Genomic DNA, 27982 nt, shown 5'->3' with positions numbered 1-27982 from the left:
TGGATGAATTAATGAATCCGAAGTTGCTAATAAAAAAGGGTGTTCACTGGAGAGGTTGAGCAGGGAGAGGGAAGTACTGTACCAAAATATATAAACAAAAATGTAAAGCCTTTCAATAAAAAACATTCATATATTCCAACTTTCAATAGACATTGGAGTGAACAACAAAGAGCATTCAGAATTTACGAGAATGTTTACAAAGCTTTCTTTTCATGGTTAATTTCTACCAACATTTCCAAAGTTAACCTACTAAAAGGACAACCCTGTTTCTAATAAAGGCGCAAAATATTGCTCTGTAGCATATTTTGAAAATAATATAAAAATAATATCTATATTACAATTTAAACTTGGCTTGTAAAAATCCAACATAATACAGTCTTAAATCTACAAACAGAACACACTTACAGATACCCTTTTTTAACAATATACTATTCTTGTTTTAATCATATACACAGGAAATTAATGTGCCTAGAAATTTAAAGTAGTGTAGGTTACTGAAGTAATTGGAATTCTATGCCGTATACTATTTGGTGATATTCTATGGAAGTTGCCATAGCTTCAAACAAAAATACTTGCAGTATATTGAAAGAGTTAAAATGGATTAAGCTGAAAAGCCACTTACAGTCAGGGTCAGGGATTTAGCTTCTCTGGATCTTGGTCTTTTTCAAATTACTGCGATTTCCATTTGGATATGGATATCTAATGATGCACGAAACATTCCCGAGGTTATGAAGACATTGCTTCTTTAGTCGCTTTGTTTCTATTATTTTGTGTGCACAAAGGGCCTGATCTAGAGCCCATTGAAATTAGTGGGATTTTTTCCATTAACTTTGCTGGCCCTTGGATCTGGCTGATGGGACAAATTTCTGTCTGTGGCTCCTCCAGAAAAATCCTCCTTGATGTCATTGGAAGTTCTGTCTAAGGAAGATGAACAGCATTTTGCCCTAAAGGGGACCAAATTTGGCTGAAAGGTTAGGCCCAATCCTGCACACTGATAAACGTGTTTCCTTGCGGATGAGCGGTCTCATTGGGGTGAGGGAGATTATTCACATGCATAAAGTGAAGTACATGTGTAACTAGTTCCAAGATGAGGACCTTAAAGAGCAATATTCTGCCAGTTGTGCATTGTTTCATATCAACACATTCACCACAATAAAAATAAAACAAACCAGGATGTGCCCGCAGATCACAGAAGGACAAAGGCTGTGATTGTTACAGCAGTCTGCACTGATCTGCAATCAGTCAGCGTGCCTAAGTAAGTGATTGGAATCACACCATGCAAGCCATGCCTTTGACGTTTCTTGCATCATGAAACACTGCTCATATCCTAGAACTTTTTGGATTTAAGCGAACTCTCGGCCTTCATCTGAGGGCCTCTTTAAAGTTCTTAATAAATGAGCAACATACAAAATTCCAAATGGAGCATCTTTCCTCCCCCAGAACCCTTTTGTACATTATGTTTGAATTTAAAAAGAGCAAATTGCTAAAGGAAGGTTGCTCACACTTCATATAATCGATGCATTTATAAATAATCTTAAAAAGCTTAATAAATTAATAGATTTGTAATAAATGGTTAATCAATTGTTATAGAGTCCAACATGTCAACAGGGATACAATCAAAGACCTGCACCACTGCTGGCCTTGGTCTATAAAATGCAGTGTGGCCGTTCAGGCTTGGGCTAGAGCTCGGGCTCTGAGACCCTGCCCAAGCCTGAACATCTGCGATGCTATTTTTAAGCCACACAGCCTGAGCCCGCTGACCTAGGATCTGAGACCCAGTGGCATTTTTAAATCACAGTGCAGACATACCCTAAGCTGCTTATGACCATCTACAACACCTTTCTACTGGATATGCTTATTACTATCACACGTGCAACTCGTGTCTGTAACATACTTACAACATCTAGCAATCACTTATAAACCATTAATAAATAGAATCAATGTAAAGTATGATCAAAAGTCTATTATGGATTATACACCTCCTCTATTGTGAGCAAGGTAAAATATTTCCGTAAGGGTTTTTGCTTTTTAAATTTTTTTTTTTATTAGCAGCAATCACTGCACATTCGAAAAATGTAAACAATACTACTTCCTCTAACGTATGTTTCTTCTGGTGACTAGGAATGTATTTTGCATGTGTGCGCATTTAGTGCTTTTTTAAATTGGGGCTTCCAATGAAGAATGAGCAGGAGTGATGATCTTCGATCACTGTTTTGTGTTCTACAATTACAGCACAATTTCCTCAATACTGCAAACATGCATCTAAAAGCAAGAGCTGGGGCATAAGGAGGAGAAATGATGGGCTGATCTAGCCAGTCGCTGTGCCATGATCAGAGAGTGCCAAAACAATACAAAAACAGGTTTTAAAAAGTAAAAGATGGTATTTGTATAATTGGCCACCAACTTGGCTAACACTAGGGATCAAACTGGAGACCTCCAAAGTTAAAAGTATGAGTCTCTACTACAGCGTGAGCTAAAAAGCAAGCTCCTCTAACTGAAAGTTGTTAAGAGGCATACTTTCTCTCTTGGTCAGGCACAGAGGGGTACATATAACACACTGACCAGTGGGTTACACTTGATGGAAGATAAAAAGTATAGGAGTTACAAATATGTTACTCACTATAATGGCAAAAATGGGGCACAGGACCTCTAAGTGCTGGATGAGGAGCAACTGAAGATTTTCTTTTACTGATGGTGAACTCACGCCATGAGCATTTTCTAGTTACCTCTGAAGAAAGATAGACAAGAACCTCCCTTTTAGGGCTGGACCCTGCAAATTCAGTTCAAAGGGCATGCGCACCATAGTGTTTGTCAGAATCAGTCCTTATGCTATAAATTTATCAGAGCAGGCACTGTCTTTTATGTGTTTGGTGCGCAGAGTGCAAAGCACCATGCTAGTACAAAACAAATCCTAGCAGTGAACGGGAATAAGTGTCAGTTCTGCTCAGGAGTCACATATGGAACACTGGGTGCATGCGTAACAGGAATAAAGAAGCCTCACCAGCAGGGGAGGAAGATATAGCTAGCAGCAGCCAGTTGCAAAAGGGCCACTTTAGGGCTGCACCTGCTTATCTCTGCCAAATGTAAAGGGACACTATGAGAAGGGGATGCTGGGAAAAAGTTCTCATAAGAGGGCAACACTGTGTTGAGCTAATTTAGTAAGGCCCAATAAGTTATTAAAGAAGCTGAGGAAAGGGGCGGCTGTGTAATAGCATTACTATTGCACAACAGATTTATTTGAAATAATTGAAGAAATAGTTTCCAGTTAATTTTTCATAATTTAAGTATGACCTTGTGTATTGTGAAGCTTGGGTATGCGGACATAATTGTGTTATTATTCAGCAGATCAATTACACTTTGCAAAATATTCTAGGTAAGAGTCAATCTATTAAGTAATTTGGACTATAGTAATTACTTCTTTAAATATTAACTTTGTAAACCTCTTATTTTGATGAGTACTGCAGCTAAAACCTTAATCAATTTTTTTTAAAACTTAAAAAAAGTAAATTATGTATTTTTAAGTATGTGCTGTGACCACATTTCTTCTTCTTCAAAGATGATGCAGCTGAATCAAATAAATGGACAGGAGCAAGTGGATGCTAAGTGCAGTTTTCTCAAGTCTAACTTTATACAGAAGCATTTATAGGAATATCAAATGCTACTGCTACTCTAATAATTATTTAATATTTCTTTCCTTCATGAAATTTTGTCCTTTCTGGTTTTCTGTCTCTCTTTCTATAACAAATGCAATCAAGTATGGCTGATTTGTTGTAAGATGATCTGAAATCACAGATTTCTTTGGTAAGTAGAACATATACTCAATCACCCCAGCTAACCAAAAAAGAGTTTGTGTATCAGCATACAAAACCGAGAACATGATTTTGAACTCTGGGCTTCATAAGGGGGAGTCACACAATAAAGGGAGCTTTAATAACTCATTCAGCTTCGTAACATGTTCCCTTAATGAAAAAATGGATATCAGTTCAATACAGGTCTGAATTCATGAAAGAACAACCTAGGTATTGCCCATCAATTTTTACGAATTCATCTTTATAGGGGGGTGATTCATTAATAAAAATGTCAATAAAGGTTTGATTCAGCAAACCCTTTAAATATGTGTTTAACACTAAGAAGGTGTCAAAGTTCCACTGATTTCAAGGGGGGGCTCTGGCTCATGTTTAAATGCTTTCCTGAAAATCAATGGACTTAAGTATGTGCTGAATCAGGGCCAAAGAGACTGACTGAGCTCACAACTATGCTAAGTAGGAGCAACTGTACTCAAATTAACAGTTATACACATGTAAGATCTGAGTATGTATGGTGAGAATAGGCCCTGAGCCACTTGTGGCCCAGGAAAAATGCTGTTCAATACTTGAATAAAACTGGACTCATGATCCTGAGAATGGCAGAGAATTACCAGTTAGCAAAAAGTCCTGAAGGCAAGTGCTTTTCTGTCTACCTGCAGGAAATGAGCTATTGTTCATGAATGTAGACAGACAGAAAATCCAGCCATTGTTTACAAGTGTATCAATATTAAAAATCTGAGTTTGTTTTATTGCCATATTTGCATGGGTTGGTGGCATGAAAACTGCAAATAACATTCAGGAAAACTTGTTGGAATAAGAACCACAAATGTATTTTAGTGGTATTTGTGACCCCTTCTATCTGCTTTTCACAAACATCCATTAGAACAACACTTTATTCCCAAAGGGGAAAGGAAGTATCACAAATACCTATGTCAATATTTGGATATGAAGACTTGCACAAATCTGCATTTGCATGAGTATTCATGCTGGAAGTGTTTGCACAGATATCTTGAAAGCTCTTTGCGGGGGTGTATGTGTCATTCAGTCCAAAAGACTCAACACAACAGTTGCAACAAATAGATTGCAAGTAGTGCTTAGATGGAATTATTTTCACAATAACCATTCATCCAGTAATTTTGGACAATCAACAAATTAAAAGTCAGATTGTGGATAAGGGAATTAAATTCATGCAACGTATTATTTGTGCTGAACAGTTCATCCAGCCCTAGACTGTGGCAAAAAATTCTGGCTGGTGAGCAAGTTCTGTAAGTCCTTTAAGGTAGTTTTTATAGATTTCTCCCCACCTTCACAGCCATAAAAATGCTGCTGAAATTCATGTGACTAAGATTATTTGCTGGGATTTCTATGTCATGCAAAATCTTACATTAATAGGGCCACAGTATATTTCTAACAATGTCCAATATCTGTCTTGCAATTCACAACAAATTAACAGATGGATTGACTAGTTCAGATTTTTACTGAACTGGGAGGAAAAAATCCGCAGGCACCAACACTTATGAGGAGATACAGTCCTCATGAATCCAGACCTTCATTCACATATTTCTGGAGACACTGCATTTCGCACTAAAATGAATACAAAATGTTTACAGTAATGTAATATGTCACTACGTTAAAAATTTGCAGTATGCAAAATGACTACCCTTCTAAAAAAGGGGCTATGAAAATTTTACTTTCTATTGAGAAAAAAAATCACCCCTATGATGGCTATAGAATTTCAAATGTATATGAGGCAGATACTATCCTATTACAATACCACATCTCCAGTATTATGACTTTTTCCCTGTCATTCTACTACCTGAGTGATGTCAGTGTAAATTCAGGCACCATTAGTACATTTTTGACCAAATATATACACAGCACTGACAAAGGAGTAAACAACCTTTCAGCTTACCAGTGTATGTAAAAAAGACACTGACAAAATGGAAAATAATAAATTCTTTATGATAAATTAATCCTCTTATTTCTGCACTGCCCCAGAAAAGTGACAAGCTAGACATTATTTACCCATCATTCCCTTTTTAGGGTTCCTTTTTCCATAATCCACTGCTATTTACTTGCAAGTAAGAAAATGGTTAAACTAAGTAGTCAGGGAAGGATCCTCACAATCCTCAATGCCGGTGTCCCTTACTTTCTCTCTCCCTACGCTTTAACTCTTCTTTGTAGCAGTATGAGCAGTAATTTTCAGTCTCAGGACGACCATAAAAAGAACAGTTCTCTTTCTTGCAACGGTTCTGCTGGATGGAATATATTGGGGAAACTGTGCTTCTGCCTCGGTTTTTATCATTGTTCAACCAGGTCTGAGGAGCCTCCTCATCAGCATATTCTAAGCAATCTCTAATATCACCGGTGTTAAACCCATTTGTAAATGTCTGTGACTTCTGTTCGGTAGGCATGGTGTAGGCCAGTGATTCCACTGTGTTCACTGTACGGATACCCGATATCCGCGCTGGGCTATAACTCTGTGAAGACAGTGATCGATTCTGTTGGGGATAAGTGGCACATGTTTTTAAGGTGCCAACCACTGGCTTATAGCTATCATCTTGGAAGCTTGATGGCTTGGAGTTGACATCATGCAAATGAATAACGCTTTGCCTTTGAACAGGTGGAGTATGGCTATAGTGGGCAGATACTGGAACGGGTCCACTTTTCTTAGCACAATTACTTGGTGAAGAAAATGACCCTGGAGTGGGACTAGTGCGATCTTTAAACTTTAAAACCAGTTGAGTTGTATGGCTTTGAGGCAAAAGTGGTGATGCCCTGTCCTGAGGAGATGATTCTAACTTTTCTTTTGAATATGCTTCTTGCTCCAGTTTCCTGCAAGATGACTCATTGAGAACAGCTTTTTTCTCAGCCTCCTTTCGCTTCTGTTCCTGCTCGGCATTGAAGCGCTCTTGGGCACTGGTCAAGTAATAGCTGATCATCTCCTCATGGAACTGATGCCTATGGCTAGTCAGAAGGAGGCCAGCAAAAATAAACTTGCGTTCTCCTTGCATGGCAGCTCTCAGAATGTTGAGGCTGAGCTTTACATCGGTGCTGTATTTCCACGGGTCAGACTGTTTGTCAGAGAGGGATTTCGTGTTTATCTTTTCGGCAGGTGAAATGCTCGCCTTGTCGGTAGGAGAGGGAGTTGTCTTTTCAGACGGAGATGTGCTTGCAGACTGTCCGGACTCCTCTTTGCTCCCTTTGCGAGACTTCGACTTCTTCTCTTTGACTTTTTCTGTGATGTCGCCATTTTTCCCATTCCCTGAGTTTGCTCTGTTCATCTTGCCATGCACTAGCCCTCCCAGCCCACCCATATTCTTTTTCAGCTTAATTCCTAGAGTTTTACTGAGGCTTCCGAGTTTATTGGCAACTGAATCCGTCCTGTTTTTGTCTTTATCTTTCCTCTGCTTGTCTTTTTCCTTTTCTTTACCATTTTTGCCATTGCTGCCATTTGAATTACTACAGATGGAATCTCGGTCTGAGTCCACTGAGTCGGCCAGAGACTGAACATCCTCTCCTGCTGAAGCGGTGGGTGATTCTGGCTGGGCCAAAGGGGCCTGTTAGGGGAAATTAGTTATGATTAGATAGAATAAAATCAGTTTAACACAAGGATTACGTTTTATATCACCCATCAAATTGCTCTAACTTGTAGCTTTAAATCTACACAGAGCCATTTTAAAGTTAAGTTTTAATTAACCTCTGTAGCCTACAGGGCCTACAATGAACAAAACAGAAGGTATATTACTTCAGGGATATGTATATATTCTGCAACAATATTAGTTTTTAAAAAACATACACTACTGTCAATCACAAAATGTGGAAGAGTTAACATTTATTTGGAAATCTGAGTTCTGGTTCATGCTTGAAGGTGAAACTACACAACAGTTTGCACAGAATAGTTACAAAAGGATCCCAAAGGGGACACTAAAAATTCTTGCAGCTTTCAAACTTGCACATGTTCATTCTAATTTGCAAAATTCTACTCACCCACTTGTTGAGAATAAGTGACATTTTTGCTGGGCGAGAGAGTAAAGTTCTTCATTATCATCACCGTCAAGGCAAAGGATTGGTAACTGATTTTGTGCCAAGGCTAGTAAATTTCACTATAATTCTGCAAGACTATTAACTTCGTGTCAATTTTGTTCTGAAGAGCAACATTAGCACTTAGTGCAAATTTGCACTTCTTCTCTCATACGTGAGATATTTGCCCAGTTTGTGCTCTATGGTAGCTAGGCTACCACACCATTCTCAAGGTAAATCACTATAATAATGTTATGGGGATTTATGGAAGCCGGGCAATAACAGCACTAGCAAATACTATGAAAATTACAGTTAAGTGACTTGCAAGGTTCCCAAACCATGAATACAGCTCAGTCCTGGCTGGCAACACCCCTACCCTCTCAATCCTGAGCCTCCCTGGAACAGATGCTGCAAATCATACTAAATTGTGAGACACATCTGGGATAGAGACCAGTGTTCATTAGGGTCTAAGTTGAGATCATTTGTGACCACAGGAATAAAAATAAGTCTCCAGAACTGGAAAAAATAGATTCAAACTACTGCAACAACTGGCCTCTTTGGTGAAACTCTTGCTAACGTAGAGGGCTGATCCTATGAGATGATGAGCACCCAAACCACTCACTCACTACAATGGATATTAAGCATGTTCAGCACCAGGTCTTTACATCTGCCAAACAGCAAATATGAGACGTTTAACTAACCATAATTCTTCAGAGCAAAATTCATCCCTGTTCAAAAAGCTAGTACTGGGACTATGTCTCAATTAAGTCCTCAAAATAAGGCTTAAGCGGTGCATATGCTTGTGCTGGATCTAGGGATGCTGGAATAACTTTTATAGTGGGGGTGCTGAGAACAAATGAACCAAACTGTAAATCTTTTATAGAAAGGAAACCAGTTCAAACCAGGGGGTATGACAGCACCTCCAGCACCAGCACCTATATGCCCTCTGCAAAAGGCAATTTCACCCTCATTCCATACGAGAAAAGTTTCAGCTCTGCTGGGGAATTACTATGAGTTATGCCATTCTGCCCATACAAAATAAACCTGTCAATAATTAGTTTATTACTATCTAGCTGCGCAAAAGCACAAGTGAGACAACGGCTACGTCTACACTACGCGCCGTTTTGGCGCATTAAAATCGATTGCTCGGGGTTCGATATATCGCGTCTGGTCCACCAAAACAAACGGAGTTCCGGATTCGACATGGCGAGTCGCGCACATTGATCCCGCGAGGTGAAGACAGGTGAGTAAATCGATTTTAGATATTCGATTTCAGCTACGCTATTCTCGTAGCTGAAATTGCGTATTTAAAATCGATTTTCGCGCGTAGTCTAGACGGGGCCTTCATTATGCTCTCAGCGGAGTTATTTATACATTGTGACTCAATAAGAATTGGCTCTACTTCTCCGGTATAGACACTGAATCAAAAACACCCATGCAAACAACAGAAGGCGCAGCAGTGTTCTGTACTTCTACACTTTATATTACGGATGAATAGCGGAGGCAAGAACAAGGACAAATTTATCATCTTCTCCAACACTAAGGATAAAATCCTGGCTCTACTGAAATCAATAGGAGTTTTGCCATTGACTTCAGTGGGGCCAGGATTTCCCTCTAGGAGTTTTCTTCAGTTCACTTAAAAACGAGGTTCACAGTTGCTTTATAAAACAATGTCCACCCCACATTGCGGATGAAAAGCCAGCCCATGAGGCTGTCAGCGAATACAATAAAAATAATAATAATAAATAATAATAATAGAGATGGGGCTTGTCTGTACAGACAGATTAATTCAGTGGAGGCAAAGGGGAATCTGCTAGGTGGTGGGTAACACCTCAATGGGACCAGACATGATTCATGAACAATGTGAGGAAATGAGGATCTGTCAATGCAAGGGATGGGCAGAGAGTATGTGGGAGGAATTGGAGCTGACAGAGGAAAGAAAGAGTCTGGAAGTCTCTTATTCGGAGTGGCGCCTTCAATGAACATACGCTGGGCCTTGTAAAACTAATTTTTTCTTCCTGCAGACCTTTGCTGTTTCCCCTGAACCCTCAATTTCTCTTTTCAGCTCCTGGTTGTGCTCGGTGCCTAATTACCTTTGTCCTCGCCCATCAACTTTTTGACTCTAGATTACCCCCTATCTCTTTTAATATGATTCGCATGGGAATTGTGTGAGAGATTCAGCGATGAGGTCCCAGCTGTGCACTATTTTAAATAGCTTCCTCCTCCCAAGGTGCCAGGCTGCCATTTTAGCAGCACTTTGTGGTCCTGTCAGCCACTTTCTAATGTAAAAGTGGAGTTATGAGCTATCCAGTGGTCCAAATTTAGTTCTTATAAGAGAAACTGAGTTGAAATTGGATGTTTAGACCATAAAATGCTGCTGAAAAGGCAGCTGACCTGGGCATACGGGAGTGTAATGCAGAGAAGTGCCTAAATAGTTCAGGAAACCTTTCAAAATAAAGAGAGAATTAAAAAAAACAAAACAAACAAAAAAACTAGAGAAAAATAATTCCAAATAGTAGAGTTTTACTAGAAACTACTTTTCAAAGTAGAGTGCCTGCTGCAAAAACACCCAGGTAGTGCCTGGGTGTGTGTGTGTGTGTTTTTAAAGAAAATGAGATAGAAAATTTACAAGCCTTATTCCAAAACCAGTGAGCTACACCAGGATGTGTGCCTTTATTGGCTATTGGTTCACTCCTGAGGTGGCACAAGGAAGGTAGCTGAACCCTGCAATCTCTGCTATGAACACGCCCTGTTGTGGCTTATTTCTCTTCTGTTGTTTAGACAGAGGGAAGGGTTACCCGTGTTTCAGATGGTATGCGTATCCAAGTTACATTCATGTAGCTGTGCAGGAGATTAAGCTTTGCCTCCAGAGACAGAATCAAGCTGAAGAAACACAGGGGAAACAGAACAGATGACTAATTAGTTAAAAATACATCTAAGGAAAATCAATACTCACACTTCACCACAGGAGAGAATTTGCATTGTTCAGACTAATAGCAGTTCACAGCACGTTAGTAAGGTTGAGACCCACCCACCTCTTTTCCCTCAATAAAGCTCTCTATTAGCGAATGTCCCGGAACATAGGTCAGGCTTGATGGATTCAAGACACCTTACTGTTAAGATTACAGAGAGTTCTTACCTGGCCAGTCTGGTGTTATCATTGTCATCTTTTCCCCACTCCCAGTTTTTCCCAGGATCAACTGCAAAGTGCAAAGGCAGTAACTTGTGTTCAGAGTCAGTCAGAGGGATCACCGCTGAAGAAAAGAAGAAGTCAGGAGTGAAGAAATGAGTTTAGCTGGGAAAAGCGTAGAAGAAATAATGGGCTGAAGGAAAGAACCAGTACAGGAATATGGTGCAAAGGCCTCTTATACTCCAGACAGTCTCCCAGTTCCTGTCTGATATGTGCCACCTTTCTCCTCTAAACCCAGGCCTTTTGTGAAGCATTTTGACACTGATTCCCCCCGACTCCCACACACATCTGAACCATAATCTCTGGTACTGTATTTGTCTGCCACTGCATTCAGTGCTGTAGCCTGTACTCATGCCAGTAGTCTCGCTGCAACTAATGAGGCTAATTGGCATGAACCAGGGCTACTGCCATGAGTGAGAGTTGCAGGATCAGCCTCTTAAGCCTACACAACAAAGGTGTACAACTTTAACTCTACTGGTACAGTTAAAGCAATACAACCCCCTCTAGTGTGGATGCAGCTATACCATATAAACATGCTTATTCTGGTATAAACAAACTTGTACTGGTATAAGTTATTCATGTATGGGAAGGGGAAATGAGCTATACCGGTATCAAGAACCTTTATTCTGGTATAGCTGCATCCACAGGAGGGGTTCTACCAATATACCTGTATGGGTAAGTATATATGACACCACAAGCTATCATGGTTATAGCAGAACGAAACCTGTGTGTAGACCAGACCAAGGAAGCTCTTTGGAGCAAGGACCCTGACATTTTGTAATGCACAACGTACATCTACAGGGATATATTACATTATAAATATTAGTAAAAGCTGAAATAAACCCTCAATTTTAGCACCATGCAGATTATATATACAAACACACCTTATATATACACAATACACATAATGTGCGTGTGAGTGTCTTTCATAGTTAGTACATCTTCATTTTTCATGGCTAAAGAAATAAAAGGTTGATAATTTGAATCTAAATCCTTCAATTGTTGCTTAGGACATGAACAAGGCTCTTCCATCCCTGTCTATTCTGAGCCACTCTTTGCATGTTCTCAATATGTTCTTACGGCCCATAAAGTTGATAAGAGCATTCAAAATTGAAACATGAAGCAGAGGGGGATTCTGGAAATTTTGGACTCAGGTAATGATTGCCAGTTCAGGTATTTAAGAGCCTGATGCAAAGCTCAATGCGTGATCCAGTAAGCATGCTATTTAATGACTACTCAAGTCCATTGCAAGGATCACTACTACTGGGCTATACCCCACTGTTGTTTTCTTTCTTTTTGCTGCTCTGCCTGCTCGGGGTTTGCTTCAGGAATGAAGTTTAGCAGCTGTGCTGCATACTGAGCATGCTGAAGGGTCTACTACAATAAGTTTGATAGATTCTTAATTGAATACATTATGAGAACTGTAATGGAGGTTTGAATTAAAATTGGCAATTTTCCTCTGCTTCATTTTTTTTAAAAGAAGATTAGTCTCTTTGCTAATATATTTTATTATGACATTTAATATAAAGCTGTTGAAAGGGGGCTGGGAAGGGGACTCCTCTTTCTCAGAATTATGCAGCCCATTACTGCTTTAGTGACAACCAATCAAGAAATGTAATTTTCTTTAACATTAGCCTAAATGACTTACTGTAAATATTCACCCAAGGAAAGCCAAAGGGCAAAGGGACTCCGAAAAGCCAGCCAGCCATATGGCAATGAATAATTCAGAGGTTATTACCTTTACCATAAACAATACTTAACTGTTATTTTCCCGCAGCACAGACATATACATTAGCAACATTGGAAGATGGAGCATTTCTGGATAATTATTGTTGATCGCAGAACAGAATGCACGATGTATAATCTGCGCTTGTAACAATAATTGTGCTGGAATCAACTGTTAATTGTGCCTGATTTAGACATATTTGATGACTCCACTATAAAACTATTTTTTGCCTCTTGTTTAATTTGATTTTCTACACAAAAGAATGGGGGGGGGGGAATGAGGAGGAAAGCAAGAATTGTGTACAAATTCTGTGCCAAGATTGCCCCCTGCTGGCAATAGAGTACAATTCTTTATACTATAGTACATTTTTTTGTCCAGGTTGTTCTTGAATGAAATATAAAACTGTGGACAATTAGCCAGTTTTAGCTGCATATATTGCCATTCGGGTTCAGGTATGGAAACAAGTATTGTTAGGGACTTCAGCTCTTTGAAGAACATGCATTTGGATGACAAGTATAGTATATGATGTTGCAATTCAAAATTAATTGGAGAGTTCTGCATTAGAGCCACCAAGTCATTGCCCTATGAGGCACTCCAAAGGGAATCACTACCAAGTAGAAGTGATTACTGGGCCTGATCCCAGTCTCATGTACACTGATGTAAATCAGGGGTACCTCCACTGAATTCTGTGGTATTATATGAGTGGAACATCAATGATGGAGTGAAAACAAAATCAAGTCCCATGTGTTTTGAGTGTCATTTACAGTCCAAAAAGTAAAGTGCAATCAGAACTTATTAAACCTATGCAAATTAAGTTAATTAAGCAACTGTTGTGGACTTAGGATTTATTATACTCCTCACAAATAAATTAAATCAGCACGTTACAGAAAGCAAGCAAGAAAAGAGCCCAACTAAGCCAAGGATAAACACATGCCCAGTCCTGATGGTGCATGCTCTTGCAGAGCACAGATTGTGATTTGTGAGTTGGGACGTTACGACATGGCTTGAAACCAAAAGCCCTTTACTATTGTCATTTAGTTCCTGCCCGGAAAGTAAATGGACCTTGAGAAACAAAAACATTTACATTTTTTTGGTTTCTTTGTAAGAGAAAATGACAGGTTACAATGAACAGTTTTCACACACAGATTTCAGAGAAATCCATTAAAATTAGCTGTTCTTTTAAATAACATTTTTATTGATATTTGTAAAAGCTACTTGCACAAATTGTAAATTTGGCCTAACCTGTCCTGACAGAGGTCCTCTAATAATATTTTAATCAGTAAACAGATACATTAAGGGTTATAATATTGTACCATCTCCATAAATATGCACAGCTTCTGAAGCTCCTTTCACCTGAATTTTTTTGCAGCCCTGTGATGAGAATATACACCATAAACTGATTCTTGTGGGTAGTTTGAGGTTAGAATGAGGGAATATTACTCTCTTCGTGCACAATTTAATAGCTAAGCCTTGAATCTTTAAAATTTCACTGTGCTGCCTGTTTTGTAAGGTACATTCTATTCAGTAACTTTGATTTCCTGTAGGTGAGATCCACCTTCCGGTATGACAGAAGCAATTGTAAAGTTCAAGGACCGTAAGTAAGACACTTCAGACTAATTTCTAGAGTGAACAAGTACCCTGCAATTGCCTACCTGCATAATTTGTGGTTGTTTGCTGCTCCAGTATGGTCAAGGATTTTCTTTTTGAACAGTCCTAGCTGAAACCTTGCTATAACTCTGTTAACAAGCCCTGCTGCAGATTGGACAGGTCAAAAGTCATTGCAGCTATCGATGAATGACAGCGTTCAATGTCCTCCACGTGTACTTTTTAAAGTATTTCTAAAGCTATTTGCAAAACAACATGTCCAAATAGGCTCTCTCCAGTGAACCTTCATGGTCAAAGGACTGTTATCATACAAGTCACAATTATTATTTCAGCCTGATTATGAGGAGTCATTTCATTGCTGGCTGGTTAATAAAGCACTTCATTGTAGTGTGGGAGCTCTTAGGTAAGCCTCATGAAACAGTCTCTGCCCCAGTTGGCAAATGTTCTTTTTCTTTTCCTGAATATATGAACCAAGACGAAAAACCTGGATAAGCAGCCTGTGAAGAGACAAAACTATTGGCAGGTTCTAGCCAGCTGATATATTTCACCCTATAGGACCCAGTTTACAGTTAGTGGAACTACCATAATGTGTTGATCAAAGCGATAACTCAAGGACATGTCTAAACGTGTTTCAGGGAAACCACTGGTGACAAAGTATGTTTTAAAATCCTCTCCAGACAAACAGGATTCCTCCTGGGGACCTGTGAGCAAGGTAACCCACCCTTATCTCCTGCGTAACTGACAAATTTTGCAACATATATGTACAGGAGTTGAACAAATTTAGATATGGGGTATATGAGGGCAAAATGATAAGTCACTGAGGTTTCACCTATAAATGCTAATGGAGTTTTACTTATAAGTCAAAGCTCCAGATTTCATCTGGTGAGACTATGTAGTTCAAGTAAAACAAAATCAATCAAAGCTATCTTTCTTCCAAAGCTCTCAAATTACATGATCAATGCTATTCATATATAGAGAAGAAATCTTTATTACAGCGTATAATTACACTGTATTTATTTAAAATTCAAAAAACCCAAACCCAATTCTTAACAGATGTTGATAGGCACAAATCCCCTCTATTCTCAATAGGACTATGAACAATTTTTATGTTTTTCTTTGGTATTTATTAGTTACACTGCATATTTAGGGGTAATATGGCCTGGTGGATCTGGCCCTTGGAAGATTACCTCAGATAAGGAGCTCCTGTGGTGATATGGTACATCATTGTGGCTATCACTCAGTCCCTGCCCTGGCTGCCAGTGTGGCAGGAAAAAATGGGTATGAGTGGAGCATCTCTCTTTCCATCTAATTCCTGGCTGTCTCAATAGTATCTGAAGACCACTGGCAGCTGCATATACTACATTAGACCTGAGGCTGCTGTACTGGAGCCTGAATAGTGTAGCATTTCCACCACCTCAGATTTATGCCAAACATTGCTTGGCTGAACCACATGTGGACTTGCACTAGGATGCAATACAAAGCCAGGTCATATTAAATACTACTTTCATTTAACTGCCCCTGTGATTAGCCTGTCACTGTCTTTGCTTGTATGATTCAATTTAAGTGAAGCAGTCTAGGGCATAAGAAAGAGTAAATCCTGAAGATGTTTTTCAGAGAGAAACAATACACAAGCAAACCCAATCTTTAAAATGACATTGATGCCCACAGGGTTCTTCAACAGCTTTCAGTTATCCCACACCTTTTGCACACAAATACAATTACATGAAACAGCCCAGAGGAGATTATTTATCTCTAAAAAGAGTATTTTATATTATATCTAATACCAACATTTTGATCATTCAAGATCATATTCACCACCACCAAGGGAAATGTGTTACCTAATTATTAAAAATAAAATATTTTGGCAATGTACGATAAATAACAGGAACATATAATAGCTTGTAATAATAGCAGTATGTCACTAGGTGGCATTAAAGGGTTTAATTTACTGAGTACTGTAATTAGCGCATAGAGAATAGAGTTTATTTGAACAGTAGCATTCATCACGCTTCTGAGTGTGTGGCTGTCATGGCGGTGATGGGCTTGGGAGGAGAGTAAGCCTGTTTGCAGAATTTACTCAGGTGAGCTATGAGAAGTACATGCTAGCGTCTTCCTCCCATCCCCTTTTAAACTGCAATTTTGGGGGCTCCCTCAGCTACCACTGGGCACTACAGTAAACAAAATTCTGGTGGTTGCTAGTTAACCACATGCATAAGGCATTATAACTGCAGAGTGGCATTGACAAAGCAATATTCAAACAGTCAAATGCATAAAACTACACACCTATCCTGCCATGTAACAATTATGCTACAAGCCTTTGGAGATCCCATTCAGAAATGCAAAGATCAGAATGTGACACAAACATGCTTCAGTTTGCTGTCCAACCAATGCTGTACCTTACAGGAACTGACAGAGTACCAAGAACCAGGCCACACTGTGCTGCTGGTTTGTGGACAGTCTCAATCTGCTTCTCTATTTTTTGTGCTTCCTAATGATGGCCTCTGATCGTACGACAACTCACTCACTCTCTAGTACAATTACTACATATGGGAGTACAAGAGTACAAGGGCGTACAAGAACGCAGCTTTTGAACAAGCACAACCAGTTTTCTTTATTAAAAAGATGGTCTCCAATTTAACCAATGAACTTTTTTCTGATTAGCTACAATATATAACATGCTTAATAGTAATACAACTATGATGATGAGGATAAACTCAAGAGAAAATACAATATCTGTATAAAGGTAACATTAAAACGATTGATTAAATTAAATATTTTTCCCAAATTAACTTTGTGATGTGTCAAGTTACCTAGTGCGAATTTAGAAGTAAAAATTTCCACTTGTTCTTATTTCCTTCAGTGAAAGATCCTTATTATCCTATTGGATTGTTTTCAGGAAAAATCCTAATATCCTAAATTATACACTGTAGATCCTGACTGGGAGAGGACTGGGGTCATTTTCACATGAACCCTAAAAACTACAAGAATTAGACTATTGTGCCTAGAAGTAATAAATAACAGTAATAATGATCCTTTGCACTTACATAGCGTTTTTCATGAAAGGATATCAGAGCACTTTACAAACATGTAATTAAGTCTTACAATATCCCCATGAGGTAGTTAAGCACTTAAGCACTGTGAGGAAGTTAAGCACACTCAATATGTTTATACACAGCTGCTAAAAACAGGGAATCATTGAGAATCTAGCTTTCCTCAACAGAGAGGCTCTTATAAAAGCTGTGACAATGCAGTATTACATGAATGGAGAAAGACACCAGGGGGATGAGGTAATATTTTTTATTGGACCAACTTATTGGAAAGGATCAATTTCCTTTCAAAAGTACAACCACCCACTGATCCCCTTAACACAGCTTCATCCCCAAGCAAATTTGCTTCAGGAAGAAGAAAAAGGGTAACAGTAAATATCCTTGACATGTGACACATGACAGTTCTCCAGAGCATTTGGCAAGAGGGACTTCTGTTTGTACTTAATACAAAAGATGAAATTAAAACTGATATTTATTAAGACTTCCAATAGGTCTTCAAACCAATAGGAAAACAGAAACAGCTTATACTAGTAACCAAAGAGTATGCTGACATTTTTATGTCAAAGAATGTCATCTCTTTGTACTATTGACCTGTCATATCTCTTGGTGCTCAGTATGGTAGGTCTCTGAACGAAGCAAACTGTCCAAGGTTCACGTTGGCTCAGAATTTCTGGCTTTCAGGCAGTGGATTTTAAGCCAGATTCTTGTCTTTCTTCCTATCAGGACCCTTCATGTCCTGCTTGGAGAGCTGAGGTTCTCTTCTCCCATGCTACCCTTCCTGTCCTTCAGAGGTTTTGCATCTTAGCACTTTTCATCTTGCGGAAAAGGGCTGGACGCGGCTATGACCTAGTCAGAGCTACGTAGAGGCCAAATGTGAATGTGAGCTCACTTGGACCACTGGACAATCTGACACCATGGACTGTGAGGTGCTGCTCACCCATCTGCAAGACCTGACTCTGCTCTTTTCTTTCAGATGAAATTATTCCCTCTTCCCTCAAAGACCTTCACATGGTGAATCCCACAGGAACTGATCCTATCGTTTCTCTTATTCATGATCTTCCTAAGGCCATCAGGAAAGATTCTACAGGCTCTGATGTTGCCATCAGTATGTAGATGGCACTTAGCTCTATGCCCCATCTTAATAAATGTGCACGCTGTAATTTCCCTAGTGATCCAGTATTTGAATAAGGAGAGTGGGGGGTGGGGAAAGGGTGAAGAGCTGCAGGCTAAAGGCAGAAGTTATATGAGTTGGGAAGAGTACAGCATTTTGAGGAACTTGCTCAAAAGGTGACCTGCTCCTCCTTTGCAGGAGTCTGTTACTTGGAACAAAGTGGCACACAGATGCAAAATCATGCTTCACTACTCAATGTTTCTAGACACCCAGGGAGTAATGGCAGACAGGGATGTCTCTCGCCTTTGGCTTGTTCAGCTATTCTGTTCATTCCTCTAGGAAGTAGATCTATGAACCACAACCCATATATTTTTTACCCTCATATGAATATAACTCTTTCCCCCTTGAATTAATCCTAAACAGCAACCTTTGTTCTAAGTAGAGTCGACTGTATGAATACCTCATACCAGTATCTTGCGTGGTACATTGGCTGCCAGTGGGTCCATTTCAAAGAGCTCAAGCTCACCTTCAAAGCCCTGAATGGGTGAGAGTCCCCTTATCTCAGGAACTGTCTGTCTTTCTGCTCCTCATCATGTATCAGATAAAATCATCAAAGCAAGAACTAAAAAACTATAAAGAAAAAAAGCTTAAGATGGAAATAAGTATTAAAATCCAGAAGCTGCACCACAACTGGTAATTTATACAAACATCTATTGAAGTCAGTAACTGGATAACACACACCAGACCTCCTACAAACCTCTGTAATGAAATGGTAACATTAAAGATATATTCAAAACTTGCATCTCTATTCTGGTTAGATGAGCTCATTGTATGCATTTGCTTTGCAGACTTTCATTTCAGAGAGGATTTTCGAATGGTACCTTGGGACTTTTTAGGAAATGGCTCCTTTGTGAACAGAATTCTCACAGGGATTGATTGGCTACTGGTTGTTATTGTTGGTGAGCTGTGAGACAGCTGCCATGTCCATTATGCACAATGCAATTCCCTGCAAAGGCCAAACTAGTTGCTAAGCACCTACCTGAAAAATCCCTTAAACATAAGCCATTGGAGACCAGGTGCTCAATGTAGGAGAAAAAGGAAATCAAAGATTGGTGCCACTTAAGGCTCAGTGATTTCACTGAATTGATTTCCCCATCATACGCTTGACATTTAGATTCAGTTTTTTCATTTCTATATTATGTTTTTAGCACTGCTCTCTCATACCAAGTGTTTCTTCAATACTGCACAAAGCGACCGTATGACACTGTCCCCTTTCGTAAAGCCTCACCCAACCTTCTACACAGGAGGACATGACTGGATGTTCAAGTCTTGGATGAAGATGTTCGAAGAAGGTGTGTAATAAAAGTTTTTTTCCTTCTCACTCTCCTTTTTATAAACATCCTCCTCTCTAGCTGCAACTTATGCATTTTTGTAGCATGATTATCTTCCAAGGAGAAAGACATTAGAGACTTGAAAAGCCAGCAAGTTTTGTTGTTGTGTAACAGGGGTATCTACCTTCCTTTGGAAGTTTAAAACACCTCTTTACCTTTGTCAGTGAATGAGAAACAGTATCTGGGATTTAAACTCATTTCTCCTAGCACATATCACTTGCAGAGTACCAAGCTGACCTCATAACTCTCCCTGTTTCCTTAATAAACACGTTTCCCTCCAACACAATAGGAACAAACACAAATCTGAGTTCAGCTGATTTCCTCCTAACTTGATGTGTTTTTGATTAGCTGTGATTCTGATTTGAGAGCAGAACTAGAAGCTTAATTAGATATGATTTATTCACAGCAGGCTAGAGCTACAACTTTGATTTTATGCACAAGAAATCCAAAATTATACATCTTTTCTCCAATGATGGTACTGGAGCAGCATTATGCAGGAATACAGTTGGACAAGATACATTTTGAATCAATGGTTATACACACTTAAATCAGCTTTCCAACACAGTGCATCTCAAAGCGAAAGGAATCCCTTAAAAAATATAGGTAAGAGCTTTCTGTCTATAGACATTTTCTGTAAGAAGAGTATTGGTCTTTGAAAGCCACCAAGTCCAGCGTAAAAATGCATCATTTTAATAGTAATTTTAAACGTACTCCTTTTTTTTAAATAAAGTATACCAGAAAGTATTCAAAAACCTAGACTGAGATTTTCAAAACTGCCTAAATAATTTAGATGCATTAATGTGAACTGAACTCCAAAATCCCCTGTGCATCATTGAAAAATCTCAGCCTAAATGTATTTGTTTTTTGAGGTATAATAATTCTAGTGAAAATAATTTTTCATTTTGGGAGATTGGACTGGATCCTGTCATCCAAGGATCTCAAAGCTCTTCCTAAATATTAACTAACCCTTGCAACACTAGGGAAATAAGTATTATTGTACCCATTCTACAGATTGACAAACAGATACAAAATAGCTACGTGACTTGACCAAAGTCACAAGATGAGTCAGGTGGTAATGGAACCAGGAGTTCTGCTTCCAGTTGTCTACTGTACTTACTAGGCAACATTTCCACATGAGTATCTGTAAATCCACATTGTCTGCTTGCCACAAATCACAACCTGCAGGATTGCTGGTTTTGCAACTAGTTTATTATTGGGCCCCTTGTTATCCACAAGTGAAACATCTAAGCTTTAATGCCAAAATCTCATGGAAGATACTAAACTTTGCTCCTTTTACTTTTAAAAAATATGTTTAAAAATAATATGCTTAGGAGCACCTGAATATCCTCCACTTAATATCCTGGAGCTATGAGGCTTTCATCTATACTCCAATCAACTCGTAGCCATGCTTCCCCTTCACTTCCTGTCACTTAACTAACCATTTCAAAATTAACACCAACCAAAGCAGACTTAACATTTATTGTGCTTCTTCTAGAATTTTTCACTTTTTAGTGCTGCTTTTTTTTTTTGTTTAAACTGTAAATGTCAAGGACAATTTTCCAAACTCTGTCAGAATCTTGACATCCATCTCCTTCAGAGCAAGTGAAAGAAAAGTGTGTGTGTGTGTGTGTGTGTGTGTGTGTGTGTGTCAGGGGGAGCTTGGAGGCAGAGGGACAGGAAGAGGGGAAGGAATGAGATAGCGTAAAGGCAATGACAGTTTTTCCCCTTAAATTTTATACATATTCAGTGGAGCCTCCACAGAGGTGATTACACTAATCAGTGAGATGCAGCTGCCTACTGGAGCGCTCATCCTTGAGAATTAGCCAAAACAGAGAGCAGCAGCAAAGCTGTATAGAATCAATGCAGCAGAACTAAATGACATAGAAGAGAAATTTCAGAAAGGCCATGTTTTTCTACCAAAGCAGCAGTGGCTACATCTTGACAGTTTAATATGTAATATTTTTAAGAGGATTATGACTGAAATTTGCTTTGGTTAAGAGAACTGCATTAAAACATTTATATATTTGACATTTTTGCACTTACAGCATAAATGCCTTTGTCAAGGCCAGGCCTAAACAAAATTTTGGAGGTTTGTTTTTTTGGTCTCTCTTTTGCTGAGGGATCACTAGTAAATAAATACAACTGGAAAGCTTTGAAAAACAAACACAATTACAGCTAGCATACTAATGTGAAAAACAACTGCAAATCAATTAAAATAAACGCAACTGTCCACTTTTCTGGTTTCCCCAACAGTTCACAGACCAGGTCAAGTAATTAACACTAATCTTTCTAAACTGATCTGAGAATTTGTGGGGTGTAAGCTACACAGAATAACAGGAGCTATTTACTTCATAGTGTCTCCTTGTAACATTTAAATCAAAGGATGCTTTGAGCTATGTTGGGAGTAGAGCCATTACATTTATCCATTTACAGGAAATCAGGCTTCATAAAAAGAGTTACTGTGCCTTTGAACTAACAAATTCATGAATAAAGGCTTTTAGGAATAATCAGCTAAACACCCATGATTAAAAGAATTTCAGTGTGACAGTTGCTTATTTCACAGTAACAGTCTAGAAATCAAGAGACCCATTTTTAGTTGTCTCCTCCTGATGCCCCCAAGAAAAGTATCTTCAAATAACTTGAAATTGATCTGATGAAGAGAGGGAATCAACTTCAGATTGGAATCTACCACCTTTGTGCTACAAAAGCACTGGGGCTTTCACATTCAAATAAAAAACAAACAAAAAAAATGCCCCCAGTGTTTGGCTTCACATTTGTGGCTTTTGTATTATCTTCTGTTATTATTGTGTCTCATCCTAACACATAATATTATTGTGTGAAGATCAAAGGAGAAGGGTAAGAGAGCCCTCTCTAGTAACAATCACATCCACCAGCTACCTCAAAAGTCAGTCATCAGACCCTTGAAATCCTCCATCTGCTCTGTGAGGTCTCCAAGTGAACCATTTTAAGGGGTGAATGACAGAGCCCATTTCCCAGGCAGATAATAATTTGGCCACTTGAGAACAAAGATCTATCACCATTATAAACGGATTTTTGTGGTTGTTTCTCTGGGTAGATTCTTCATTGAGCAAATAATATTTGCCATCCTAGGTTAATTATTCACAACTGAACTGCTATTTATAAACTACTATTTATTCCACCAGTAGTGAATTGGTGTTTGTTTCTCTGATCTTTGATCTGTCTAATTAGAAATACTTCTTCCCACCACTGATAAAGAATATAAGAGGGGGAGGTGGTTCTAATGAAACACTAAGCCTCTAGAGTAATGGACTGTATTTAGTTGAACTTCATACAATGAAACTTTCCATGGACAGTTTCTTTGCAGGTAGAGGTGTCTTTCAAATTGCACAATAGCCCAGTTACCACCTAGTGCCAAGTCTGTCATGAGTCTGAATGAGATAGTGTTCATCCAGGTAGCTGTACGTAGAGTAGGATGATAACCTCTTCTGCACTCAGATCTACTAAAAGAAACTAACTGGAATTCTGACTCAACTAATGACTAAGGGCGAGCTTCTGTGGAAGAACAGAGCTTTACTAAATGCAGAACCAAAAGAAGTGGGGAGCAAAGGTGTCTATCACTAAGCTACATTTATGTTCCCCTGATAGTATGGCTGGTGACATACCAGGCTGGTCTGGTACCTTGCATAAGCTAGAGCAGTAGGGGATCATTTCAGTAGCCAGGAATTACTAGAGCATAGGGAAACTCTTGCCATACCCTGTTTGATCGATCAATGCTCCCAACACTTTGGCCACTATGGGAATTGTTGTAGGAGCTGTTACACTACAGGAGACTTCCACACAGGAAGACTCCCCAAGCGAACAAGACCAGGTGCTTTGTGCTGATGGAATGTCACAAAGCACCTGGAGTAGTGGCCAGGATCTGGCCCACAGTAGAAAAGATAACCACTCTAGTTTATATTCCATCCAAGCATGTCTACAAATAAGTGTACAGTGAGTGGGCCTGTTTAAGCATTCAAAAGTCAGAAAATGACAAAAATCAACATTTTACACACAACCTTAATTCTGCCCTTATGTTTCTGCATGATACAATGTTAATTACACAACATACTCTTTTTCAATTAATGTAATAAAATATCATACTGTTTCTTCCACAGTAGTGGGGGCAAATTCTGGAAACACTTGCCACTGGGCATAATGCTGACTAGTGTGATTTGGCTTCAGTGGGACCAATCATAATAGCTAGTGCTATGCCCAATAGCAAGTATTTGCAGGATTGGTCCTTTAATACACATATGTAGCAATTTGTAATAGTGCAAGTATACACTAATGGAAACAATTTTAATTGTCATGATGTTGCCACAAAACTTTGTAATTATTATTATTAGTTATTATTTGTATTACCCATAATGCCTAAGATCCCCAGTCATGGACTGGACCTCACTGTGTAAGGTTCTAAATGCAGAACATAAAAAGAGTCCCTCCCTGAAAGACCTCCCAATCTAAGTTGTCTTAGCTTTTAATGTGATAACTTCTTTTGTCACATTATTTATTTCTAGTGATTTTGCCAACACCTGTACTCTCCATTCTGTTGTCAGCCAGCAGCAAATGTTTCTGGGTCGAGTAAAAAGGTTGAGGAAAATATGCCCAAATTTTCAAAAGTGGCCTCTATCTGTGGATGACTAAGCTTCCAGGATTTAAGAGTTCAGACCAAAATTTATAAAAAAGAATAATTCAAAATAATTTCTGTACATTTTGCAAAAGAGATTAAAATGTGTTTGATGGCTCTCATTGGAGGAAAAACCATTTATATTATTTCATAAACAAAAGACTCTCCATTTTTATTACATATTTGAGGACTTAAGTAGGAGTAACTAGTACATTGGCATTATGCTGACCTTCTGAACGGGGGTGAATTTCACTCTCTTCACACAGATGAAGAGTTTTGTGTGTGAAAATTCTATATATACAAAGAGATATATGTAAAATTGTATTGTACTGATCTGTCAAGCTGTAATCAATGCGGCATTTACAAAAACAGAGTCCCTTTTCATTATAACAAAAGCAGGTATCCATTATCAAATTTGAGGAAAACAGCATTTGCACCATTAACCAGATGCCAGCTCTTGTCCAAGCTGCAGGCATTAGCTAAGAACTGCAACTCATAGCTGAAGACCAAATCAGTTCACCTATATGTTAGTTTTGCTCAAAATAGCTATTATCTTATAACAATGTATTCAGTGTTCAGACTCTATGAAATGCTTGTAAGTTGCTGCATGCATTTATCTCACCTGTAATGTTGGTATTCGAGGCTATAAGAAAAGATGTAAGTTTTGCTTTATAGCTTTGCAAAATGTTTGCTTTGAACTCATGAACCCAGGCACTGGAATGGTTCCCTCTGCCGATCCAGGAGGACTATCAAAATTTAAGTGGGCCATTAAAAGACAAAAGCTTTGTTAATTGCCCTATCCATCCAAGGAGAAGTACATGCAGGAGGCCTTGTCGCATTACTTTGAACACTGGAAGAGGGGAAATAAAAATAGTTGATATGAAGATTTTTCATCTCCTTGCTGTTTGAACTCTCACAGGGCCAGAGAAACCAAAGTGAAACCAGAGATCCTGGGGGTTACCTCTGGGGTCTGCCCTAAAAAACACTTTGAATTGACAGATCACTACAACTCTGTCACTTTTGGGATTTAGAGGCTAACTCATTTGTGCATATAAGTTTGCTTGTTCTAACCTTATCATAGCTTTCCTACTCATATCTGAACCTTAGAGTTCAGAAAATAAGATGCTAGCATGAAACCTCCAAGCTTAATTACCAGCTTAGATCTGATAGCGCTGCCACCAGCCAGATTCCAGTGTCTGGCGCACTCTGGTCTCCCCAAAACCTTCCCTGGGGGACCCCAAGACTCAGATGCCCTGAGTCTACAACAAAGGGAAATAACGCCCTCCCCTTGTCTCCTCTTCATTTCCTCCCAGGCCTCCCCTCCCTGGATGGCCCTGGACGATCACCCTGTTTCAAGTCCTTGAAATGCAAACACAGAGAGATCAAGTTTCTTTCACCCTCAGTCAGAGTCCCTGCAAAGGTAAGCTTTGCAACTCTGACAGAAAGAGATTTTCCCTTTCCCCCTGTTTCCTTCCTCCCCACCAATTCCCTGGTGAGTTCTAACTAGGAAAAAATCCAACAGGTCTTAAAAAGAAAGCTTTATATAAAAAGAAAGAAAAAGACATAAAACTGTTCTCTGTATCAAGGTTGACAATATACAGGGTCAATTGCCTAAAAGAAAAATGAATAAACAGCCTTATCCAAAAAGAAATACAATTTAAAACATTCCAGCAAACTACACACATGTAAATACAAAAACAATATAAAAACCTATTGTCTTCTACCTTTGTACTTACACTTGGAAACAGAAGATTAGAAAGCTTGGAGAGAGACAGTTCACTCTCAGAGCCGAGAGCAACAGAGAGACAAAGACACACACCCAGAAATTCCCTCCCTGAGCTTTGAAAAATCCGGTTTCCTGATTGGTCCTCTGGTCAGGTGTTTGGTTACCCCTTTGCAGGTGAAATAGACATTAACCCTTAGCTATCTGTTTATGACAAACCTGTCAATAACTCATTTCTTTTCCTAATTAATAAACCTTTAGATAGTTTACTACAGGATTGCCTACAGGAGTTGTCTTTGGTGTAAGATGTAGGGTATCAGCTGATCTAGGGTAAATGACTAGCCTTTTTGAACAGGTATAGGAGCAGAATTTTATAATTGTACTATGAAAATTAATGTATGATTTGATTTCATCCTGCCAGCCACCTTTGTTGAATAGCAGAAAAGAATGACCCTCTGGGACTATGTGATTATGTTTCCCATTTGGATTACAAATTTAGCCCTTTTTAATTCTTTGTTTTAAGGTTTAGTTAGTAAGAGACAGGAACCTGTACTGTGCCTATGTTAAGTAGATTAGAGGAACGCTGAAGTCCTGGGCCTCAGTGTGAATTGTTTTGGTTATAAAACTTAGCAAGGTTTAATTTATAATGTCTTTTTGCTCGATATAAAATATTGCTATTTAGATTCTCAAAGGTCTCTGTAAAAGACTGTTTGTGTGAATGAGGAATGCATGCATCAGGAAAAGATAAGGTGTGAAGGCAATTGTTAATCAGAGGGTCAAGAAAGGAGGAGTGAAGACACTTATCAAGACTTATTGATGCTAGAGAACCATCAACGAGCACCCATGATTTGAGGAAGGGCAGATTGACGATCCTGAGGTGGAGGCTGGCACACCTGAAGACAATTGATTAAATCAAATCCAGGACAGGATGACCCTCTCGAAGGTGTTTTGGAATGTTTACATCAAAAGATACCAATTAAGGAGTAACTGGTCATAAACTGATACAGCAAAATCCATAGACTTCAACAGAGAAACGAGACCATAAGAACAGAGTGCTTTGTCATGGGCTTTGGGTTCATCTTGCCACACTCCAGGAGCATCGGACCGTGACCGACAGAGCCCTGCTTCCCTCTGCGACCAATCTGGATGGCCACTAGATTGATCCAGACTCTGGACTGGTAACTATAAACATCAACTGGCAGGACTGTGTGCATGGTGTGTGTGTGTGTGTGTGTGTAACTGAAAAGCACATACTAACTGCTGTATTCTCAATAAATGGAGTGTTTTTGCCTTCTCCCCTATAAAAGATCTTGTGTGCTTCTTATAACACTGGAAGCAACCTGAATATTGTGTGATTTTTGGTGCAAGTGACCATTTATCACTAAGTCCGGTTTGCTTTTGTGGCAAGATAGACTGAAGAGTCTAAGGGAACTGTCTGTAACTCCATGGCGAGACTGTCAAAGTGATCCAGGAGTTCACATATGTTACTGGCTTGGTGAAATCTAAATATAAAACAAATCACCAGTTTGGGGGTGTCTGACCTGTTTTTGACAGTCTGCTCTCAGGTAGTCATTCATGGTCATGAGCCATTATAGACAGCATAACAATCAACTTTGAGGAAAACTGCATCTTTCACAATTAAATGGCACCGAACATGTATTGCCAGGGATCAGACGAAGTGAGGTTTGAAATGAATGCGGTACCGCTAATGT

At 39.0% G+C, this 27982-nt stretch overlaps 1 protein-coding gene across 1 annotated transcript in view; it reads right to left on the bottom strand.

The window, feature by feature from the left end:
* Positions 1-1993: 1993 nt before the first annotated feature.
* The window catches only part of OTUD7A (OTU deubiquitinase 7A), a 119685-nt gene continuing 93696 nt past the window's right edge, over positions 1994-27982 (bottom strand). The window contains exons 9-11 of the mRNA XM_075069564.1: positions 10969-11083; positions 10628-10712; positions 1994-7366 (exon numbers count right to left, since the gene is read on the bottom strand). Of these exons, the coding sequence (XP_074925665.1) occupies positions 5936-7366; positions 10628-10712; positions 10969-11083 (1631 nt within the window). The 3' untranslated portion in view covers positions 1994-5935. The remainder of the gene's footprint in view (positions 7367-10627; positions 10713-10968; positions 11084-27982) is intronic.

Source organism: Chelonoidis abingdonii, chromosome 9, assembly GCF_003597395.2.
Source record: "Chelonoidis abingdonii isolate Lonesome George chromosome 9, CheloAbing_2.0, whole genome shotgun sequence".
Classification (NCBI taxonomy): Eukaryota; Metazoa; Chordata; order Testudines; family Testudinidae; genus Chelonoidis; species Chelonoidis abingdonii.
The sequence above is the reverse complement of the archived record's forward strand: the minus strand, read 5'-3'. Positions and strand labels throughout refer to the sequence as shown.